Here is an 8,868-nt window from a genome sequence, read left to right as displayed (position 1 = left end):
CGTCAGGTTATCTCTGTTGTATTTGTTGCTTGATAATTCACCTTTTCAGTGGGGAGCTGATCTGGGCTGCAGGAAAGCCTGTCTAACACCTGGACTCTCTGAAGTCATGATGTTGTAAGGCAGCAGAGCCTCATTATTTCCCGGGTTAGTCAGAAATGTCCTTGAAAAAAATACTTTTTGCTTGGTATGTGTTTCTTCTCTATGTAACATGTTACCTACAGTGTTAATAGTGTCTTCACAGATATGCAAGTTACACATGTGGTGAACACTAACACATCCCTATACCGTAAAAGATTCTGACTTTGAAACTTTGTGCTGCTCATAACTATGGAGAATCATTTTTGTCTTTATTCCAAATTATGTTAAAATTCCAAAATGTTTGCATTAAGCTGTACATTTTCTTGACATTGTTATGCCAGTCTCCATTTTTGCTTGTAAATGACCTGTAAATCAACTCTTAGAAAATGCACAATTCCTACTCATGACTGTTTAATCTCTTTACCTGTGGAGTGGTGCAGTGAAAATTTAATAACTTTAAAGAAAACCTCAATTAATTTGATACGGCATAAGTTTAGATTAATTATCTTGGTGGTGTTTACAATTGGACCAAATGCCAAAAAGGTTGAAGTATTTAATGCATTCTGTTTTAGTAATGCTGTTTTGTGGTATTGGCATCCCAATTGAAAATGTATCATCAGTTTTTCAACTTTACACACATTGAAGTTATTATTTTGTGATTTTGTTCTTGCACAGCTGCTTTTGCAACTTTTGCAAGGACAAACAACCATGCATACTCTCACTCACCACATGAAATTCCAAAGATCTCAGCTGAACGTAGAATAGAAGAGAAATTTGCTTGAATATTCCCTAGTTAGCATATTAGCATTTTACTGCCAGTTTACTGCCAGTCGCTACTTGAAGGAAAGTTCTAAATGACAGATACTGTACATGGTTAAAATCTGTCAAACAGACGCCGTGTGTCACAGCAAAAAGAACATCAGGTGGGAGTGGAAACCACTTACATCCATAATAGGACCAACAATGTCTGAAACACATTTAGCTTCGATGCTCTTGATCGCAAATGGTGAGGAAGAAAAACAAAATGTTAACCTTTTGAAAGTCAGATACAGCATCTCTTTTGGGGATTTGTGAGATATGAGAACATCTTTGACATCCTAGTCTACAATTAGGAGCAAAGAATTACAAGGCACCTTTGTAATAATTGCTTTGTAGCATTATGTTGTAATGGCCAATACGAAACCTGTAATTTTTGCCAGAGGAAACACCCTTTCTGTCTAGCATGTAAATAAAAAAAACAACTTGTGCAGTCTGGTGAAGACCAAGTAACTATGTCAGTGATTTACGCTTTCTTTAAATGCTGCTAACTTTGTGCATTAACACACAGCATGACGTAGAGCCGATTCTACTTCTGTGTGCAGTTTATTAACTTTCATTGAACAGTCTCTAGTCTGTGTGAGAACTGAGGACGTGTCAGGAGGCCATCTGGAGAATGTTACGATAAAAAACCGAGGAATCGACCAATCCTGTGTAAAGAAATGACTTGGTTGGTTCCAGCTCTCACTTTTTCTCTCTCTCTTCCCCTTTTCTGTTGGTTTTCTCTCTCATACCTCACATAGGAAGAGAGACAAACAACTGCTGCTGAGAGAGAGAGTGTGTATGAGAGAGAGAGGGATGCTGGGAGGGGGTGGGTCAATTTCCCTTGGATCCCAATGCATTAGAGAAACACGGTGAGACAGAAAGATCTGAAGTTACAAGTCTGACTACAGAAAGAACAGAAAAGGAGAGAAAAGGGCGATATTCATTTACAGATACTACTTCCAACACAATGAGACCGCAGTAAACTGGGACTGAGACCGTCTGGACTGATCTTTGAGCTCTTTTTTGATTGTTTTGTGTGTGTGGAGAACTGTTTTAGAGGGTTATACTTTGCAGGAGGGGTTCAGAAATACACTAAGTGGTCTTGTCACTGACAAAGACCCACACCGAAAGAAAGAGTGAAGTTTTCAGTGCAGCAGAAGAAGTACTTTCCAATTGTTTGTAGAAGGACTAGAAATGTCTGGCAGATTGCTTCCTGTCCTTCTCTTATCTCTGTATCTGGGTCTGGGTTCAGTCAAGAGCCAGGGCTCATCCCAGGACCACTTTATTATACAGTACCTGGAGAGAAGACTGACCCAGATGGAGGTAAGTGTTTAAACCTCTTTGTGTTAACTATTGCTTGTAATGTTTCTCCTACACAACCTGGAATATAAAGTATTGTATATTCCACCATCCTGTTCAGATGATAGTGTCAGATTTTAGATCTATTTGCCAAAATTCCCAAAACATTAGACCATAAATTTAGCACATAAATGAATTAAGAGATTAAATGATCACTTGTGCTATGTTTGCCCACTAGTTTGCAGTCACCATCTAATCTTTCTGACTTATTGGAATTTTTGAATTTTATTTATCGGAATGAAAGCTTGATTCTGACCAGGTCCAGATACTTCCTGATTATGAACATTAACCAAGTAGTTCCTGTGAGATTTTCTGTTGAAAAATAATGCATGGCTGTAGATGCCCTTTGTTTAATTATACTCTGTTATGTAATTATAAAAGGTGTGAGGTAAACGACTGTGATAAAGATTTAAATTCTTCTCGTTGTAAGGCACATGATCTTGCTTAATTCTGTAATTAACTCTTAATGTCACTGGCATCAGGAGCGCCTGAATGAATGCCAGCAAAATACAGCAACCGCTACCCAGAAGACCTATGACCTCTCAGCAGAACTCAGGGGTTATATTTCCACTGTCCGTGTCCTGAGGTAGGCCTGTCTAAAGAATGTCACCAACAATCTTAACAAAGGTTGATTGAATATCATGTACATTAAAGAGCAACACCAGACAGGGAATACAAAACCCGCCTGAGAAATGAACCGTTTTGCTCCGTAGATCAGAGGTGAGGAGTCTGGTGGACAGTGTGACTGTGCGAGTAGATCGGATGGAGAGAGAGTTGGAGTATTTGGAAAATAAGATTCCTACCCAATCTGACATTGAGATGGAGGAGGTTCTGCTGGAGCAACAGATAAAGGCTGCAGAACTGGAACAGCAGAAAAAGAAAGCCAGGATCAGAGTGGAGAGAGGTGGGAAGTACTCACGTGTGTGTGTGTGTGTGTGTGTGTGTGTGTGTGTGTGTGTGTGTGTGATACTGTGTTATGCTAAGTAAAACTCCACTCTTCCATGTTCTGTGCAGATTGCGGCACAGTCCTGACTGAAATCAAGTCTCTAAAGATTGTGAAGAGGACAGGAGACACTTCTGGTTCCTGGTTCAAGGACCCGTCTGATGGATCGAAGGTTTGTTCTTTGTCAGGATGATGTCATTACAGGACTAGTGGACTGTTTACAGAGAGAGGCAGCTGGGACTGATTTTGGACAGCAGCCTCTCAGTGTGAGGCTGCACGTGAACCATCACTGACCTTTTTCTCTTAACAGTTCAAATCAGTCTTTCTTTTCAGCCTGGGTCACCCTGGGTTTTGGGTTGTGGGATTGCAAAACTTGGAAATAAATGCATTTAGATGGGATTGATTCTTGACATTGCAAATTCGCCTGATACATCAAGGAAGGCTCTGAGCACACAATGAAAGTAAGCACCAATATGAGTTACTGTTGATCTCATCCAGCATTGTGTTTACTGTGGCAGACACACAGTTATGTTAGATTAGAGATACAGGGAAGACCTCACCTCAAAATGGAAATAAATGACATTTCTTAACTGTTTGGGATCTTGTGCCTCCGGTGATGTCTGTTCTGTTCTTAGATTGTGTTGTGCTTTATTGTAGATCCCCTTATCATGAGGAATGCTACTACACTGTTAAACTGTGGAGCTCCAGGACCTCTTTTGTCGAATAAGAAACTTCAGTTGTCTTTCTTTTATTTGTTTGGGTGATGTTCTCCAAACACCTTCTCACTTCTCAACTGGTGGCTCTTTTTCAGGTTTACCTTCTCAGCGGAATCCGTAACAACACGCTGCTGGAGTATGTTTCTCTGCAAAGTTTCACAGAGCGGACCAGCACTCCAGCCGCCAGGGTGCTGCAGATGCCTTTCCACTGGCAGGGGACAGGTCATGTGGTCTTTAATGGCTTCCTCTACTGCCACAAGGCAGACACACCCAATCAGATAGTGAAGGTGTGTGACTGATATAAAAGTCTAACAGTGAATGTACGTGTTTTCAGTTATAGCATGTGCTTCATTGACATGCACATCGATCAGAAGGGTTTGAATAGGACTTTTTGTTTATTTTTCTGCCATGCCAAGAGTTTGCTTTGCTTGGACTGAGGGACTGTGTGCAGGAACAGAATGCTGGTTTCAGTTCACAACTCACAGGGAGTTGGTTTTGGTCCTGTTTCCTTTGCTGCTCTGTGTTAGCTGAGGTCAGTAAGAAAACAACTCTGAAATGAATTATTTTCATCCTCAGGTTACTGTAAGACTTGTCAAGTGTTTCTTCCAGATAGTCAAATAAACTTAGCGGAGCCATATTGTTAACTGCTGAAGGCTCAAAATGTTACCATGGACTTTTTAGCTATAACAATTTTATTAGGAAATATATTGTCAGTGGTGGTTGATGTAAGGATGCCAGGAAGGGGCAATGTTTTCCCATGCTGCTCAGACTTATGAGTGTCTGTCATTAGCTGGATTCTGGACTGACAGCAAACTGGCCCATTCCAACATGTTCTACAACATTCAGTGGATTCTAAAAAGCAGTAGCAGTGGGACCTTAGTGAAAAATCCTATTTGAAAAGAATCCCAACAGAGTAAAGCAACTGTTTCTCTGTATGTCAAGTTTATAAAGATAATTTGAGACCCTGAATTACAGAGAGAAAAAGAAATGAAAATGAGCAGCATGAGATGCCACAAAGGGGAAGTAGCATCATAGTACCTCAGGACAAAAGAAAGCTGTGCAAGGGTAAAAATATCAGCCAAGCCTACTGAGTAGCTAATGGTATTAGCTATTACTGTAGCATCACTAATTAATAACGGAAGACAAGAACTGCTGTAAGTGGATTAGATTTTCAGAGAAAGGGCACGTATTTAGTTACGTTCACACTAGACCATTGTTTTTGTCGCTATCGACAAGTTTACCTCCGACCCAAAGCCAATGTCATGCGACAAACACCTGCCCCGTCACGAAGCAGCAACAAAGTGATAGATCCAAAAAATTTGGACATTGCCCCAGATGTAAAATCCCTACTCAAGCAAAATTCTGCATGCTGCTGTAGGCGAGACGGACAACCTGCATTTAGTTTCCAATCGGGCAATTCTGCCTGCAGCTCATCAGACTGATGCCCAAACCCGATGGTGGTTGTCCAAACACAACAGGTACATGTCAGCTACAGTGACAACATTAAATATGCTGGAACAACACTGGCACACACACACACACACACACACACACACACACACACACACACACACACACACACACACACACACACACACACACACACACACACACACACACACACACACACACACACACACACACAGAATCCCTGGAATCACTTGAATGTCAAATCTGTTGAATTGGTCAGCAAACAAGTCAGCAAACAGAAACAACAGAAAAAAATCAGTCTGGTGTGAACACAACTTCACATTGGAGACAAACAAGACCTGTGGATTCTGACAGAGCATCAGGTGAGATGTTAAGTGTTGTCTTCGTCACGTACAGGTGGACCTGGTGAATGGTACAGAGGTGGACAGCACACTGCTACCAGGTGTAGGTAATCTACCAGTTTACAGTCTGAACCCCAACACCTACATGGACCTGGCGGTGGATGAACTCGGCCTCTGGGTGATCCATGCTGACCCGGAGTATGAAGGAAACCTAGTTATTACAAAACTGGATAAAGGTAGAGCACACATCACATACACATGTCAACATAACCCAAACTACAATAAGCAAGATGTGTTCTTGTTTGTACCTCAGGAACGCTAGCAGTAGAATACACCTGGGACACACAGTGTCGAAGCAGTGATGCTGAAGGGGCCTTCTTAATATGTGGGACCCTCTATGTGGTCTACAACACACGCTATGGAGGACGCTCATCCATACAGTGTCTTTATGACATCCATGACACTATCCACAGGTTGGATTTCAAACAGAATGATCAGCAAAATATATTATAATGTGGATTCTCACAAACATGTGATCTCATGATTAACAAACAATAAAAATGGATACATGCTTTACTTTACCACATGATCCAAGCAGGCTTTATGTGGTATTTCAACTGAAGCATCAACATTGTTTCTTTTCTGAACATCTGCAGTGATGAGAGTCCAGTGATGTTCTTCCCAAAGCGCTACACCAGCCACAGCAGCATCCACTATCACCCTGGAGACAAACAGCTGTACGCCTGGGATGATGGCTACCAGACAATATACAAAGTGGAGACACGCATAAATGACCAAGCCCCTCCAGAATGAAGACCATCTACAGTTCCTATCCTTTAAAACCTTGTCATCACTAAGAAATTATTCAAATATATGCAATAAACATTTCTTTCAATAGTGTCAATAAAGGTGTTTGATGATAGCTAAAGACTACTATTGTTCGGTTTGATCCTTACATGGCATAAAAGATCAAGAAAGACAAAAAAATATATGCAATACAGTCAACCCTCGGTTTTCGAACATAATCCGTTCCAGAAGGCTGTTCGAAAAGTGAGTTGTTCGAAATCCGAAACTATTTTTCCCATTATAATTAATGTAAATAATTTTAATCCGTTCCAAATCTAAAAAACAACTTTTTCTAAGTTTTTTTTAATATTGTTTTACACCATAAACTGCACTGTTTACCATAAATAAAAAAGAGGTAGAAAAAGACACTGTGTTTTATTTTAATAAAAGATATCCTATCGAACTTTGAACATGAATGCGCTACGGAGGAAGCATCCTGGGCATTCGAGTTCGCTCGGCTCCCGACCGAGTCGCGTTCAGGTACGCTGGGCTTCTTTCAGTTTGGTCGAGAGCCGAATTTTGGTCGAGTTCAGAGACATAAAATTCTCGGATTTTCTGGTCAAAAAACGATTTGGTCGAGAACAGAAGCGTTTGAAAACCGAGGTTTGACTGTATACGAAATATATGGTTAACATACCCTGATGACATTAATTGGATAGATAGATAGATACTTACAGTACTTACTTACTTACGTACTTACTTTAATAATCCCAAAGGAAATTCAGGAAAATTCAGGAAATTCAGGACTGTTTGTAAAAAATGATAAATATGTCAGATTTGGCGTATTACCTGTTCATTAAATTAAAAAATAGCAGTACAGTAATGCGTTTCAGGACCACCTGTGAAAAATAAAATTCCGCGATAGAGCGACAAAATATTTATTTTATTATTTATGGGCTTCAGTGGGAGAAAGTTCGGTACAGACATAAATTAACTGCATCATCTATCAGAAACAGTGGGGGGTCCTAGGGGACCCTTTATTATTATTATTATAGTGCGCCCTTGTTACTCGTGGTTAATGCGTTCTAGGAACCACACGTGAGTAACGAATTCTACGATAAAACAACACACTACGTATCTTATTATTTACGGTAATTTAAACGTTTATGAACACCCCCATACTGATATTAAAGAACTTTCTATCTATATTACCTTTTCCCACACTCTTATCGACTGTTTAAAGCACTTACGTAAGACACAAAAGTTTCACGTGAGACTTATGTGAGATTCATGAGGGATTACTGTATTTCATTTATTAATTTTTTTCCCCCACCGTCATTCTTTCTTAACCCTAACCCCCATCCCTCCTCTTCCCTAACCTTAACCCCCTCCTTCCCTAACCCCAAACCCTTATTTCCCTAACCCTAACCACCTTCTTCCCTTAACCCTAACCCTCTAATCCCCAAACCTTTACTAATTTCCCCTCACCCCAACCCTCCTGAGTTATATATCGATCAATATCCCATGTCAGTATACCCACTTGATGCCGTACAGGAAAGTTCCAGGACTTCCAAAACACAGATCGAGGGTTCAAACCCCAACATGACAACAGGTCTTTTAATCATGTTTTTAACCACCATCTACCTTTTAACCACCATCCACCAACCAACCTTTCTCCTCCCTCTCCCAATTTTAATTGATTTTAATTCCTTTTAACTCTCAGTTTTATTAATGGCATTTTAGGTGACCCCACTCCCTGTCCCCATGTGTCAGTGCACTTCGTAGTCCCTTTTAAGGAACTACATTTTTTATTTCACCTAACCCCCTAACACTAACCTCAACCCTGACCCTATCCTAACCCTAACCCCTAACTCTTAACTGATCCTAACCCCCTAACACTAACCCCAACCCTAACTCATTTTCTTGTGCGCTGAGAATGTGCGAGCAGTGCTCAATTGCACAAGCGCGCAGTTTAGAGGGAACAATGAGTGTGTAGCTTGAGTAGCTTGAAATGTTAGAAGAATCACATTTAAAAACTATATATCATGTTTCCCCCGTTTTTCTTTGTTTTCCAGCAAATAATGTTGAAGTGTTAATCAAAGTTTTTGGTTCTGTACTAAATGCTCAGCGGAAGACATTTATTCTAATTTGAGCCTGACAGTGCGTTTCCCCACTCAAGCCCATTTGATGATATCTGCAGTACTTAACGTGACCACTGAATGGAAGCAGAAGTCTAATGTAACACACTCATTACCTCCTCTCTGCCAATAATATTTAACATACGGTACCTTTTTCATGTTAATGACACAAATGTCAACTTATTTTGACAAATACAGTATGAAACATAATAAATAGTTGTGTCTTTTGACATTCTTGACTGTACAAAAGTTACAGTGTTGTTCTTAAGCACCAC

At 40.3% G+C, this 8,868-nt stretch overlaps 1 protein-coding gene across 1 annotated transcript; it reads left to right on the top strand.

Annotated features, from left to right (window-relative positions):
• The first annotated feature begins 1,654 nt into the window (after nucleotides 1-1,654).
• Nucleotides 1,655-6,600, top strand: olfml1 (olfactomedin-like 1). Its single transcript, XM_068313553.1, has 8 exons — nucleotides 1,655-2,202; nucleotides 2,721-2,824; nucleotides 2,952-3,142; nucleotides 3,253-3,353; nucleotides 3,993-4,184; nucleotides 5,725-5,905; nucleotides 5,983-6,142; nucleotides 6,326-6,600. The coding sequence occupies exons 1-8, from the start codon at nucleotides 2,074-2,076 to the stop codon at nucleotides 6,480-6,482; spliced, it is 1,215 nt and encodes a 404-aa protein (XP_068169654.1). The 5' UTR covers nucleotides 1,655-2,073; the 3' UTR covers nucleotides 6,483-6,600.
• The last annotated feature ends 2,268 nt before the right edge of the window (nucleotides 6,601-8,868 follow it).

This window comes from Antennarius striatus, chromosome 4 (assembly GCF_040054535.1).
Source record: "Antennarius striatus isolate MH-2024 chromosome 4, ASM4005453v1, whole genome shotgun sequence".
Taxonomy (NCBI): Eukaryota; Metazoa; Chordata; class Actinopteri; order Lophiiformes; family Antennariidae; genus Antennarius; species Antennarius striatus.
The sequence above is the reverse complement of the archived record's forward strand: the minus strand, read 5'-3'. Positions and strand labels throughout refer to the sequence as shown.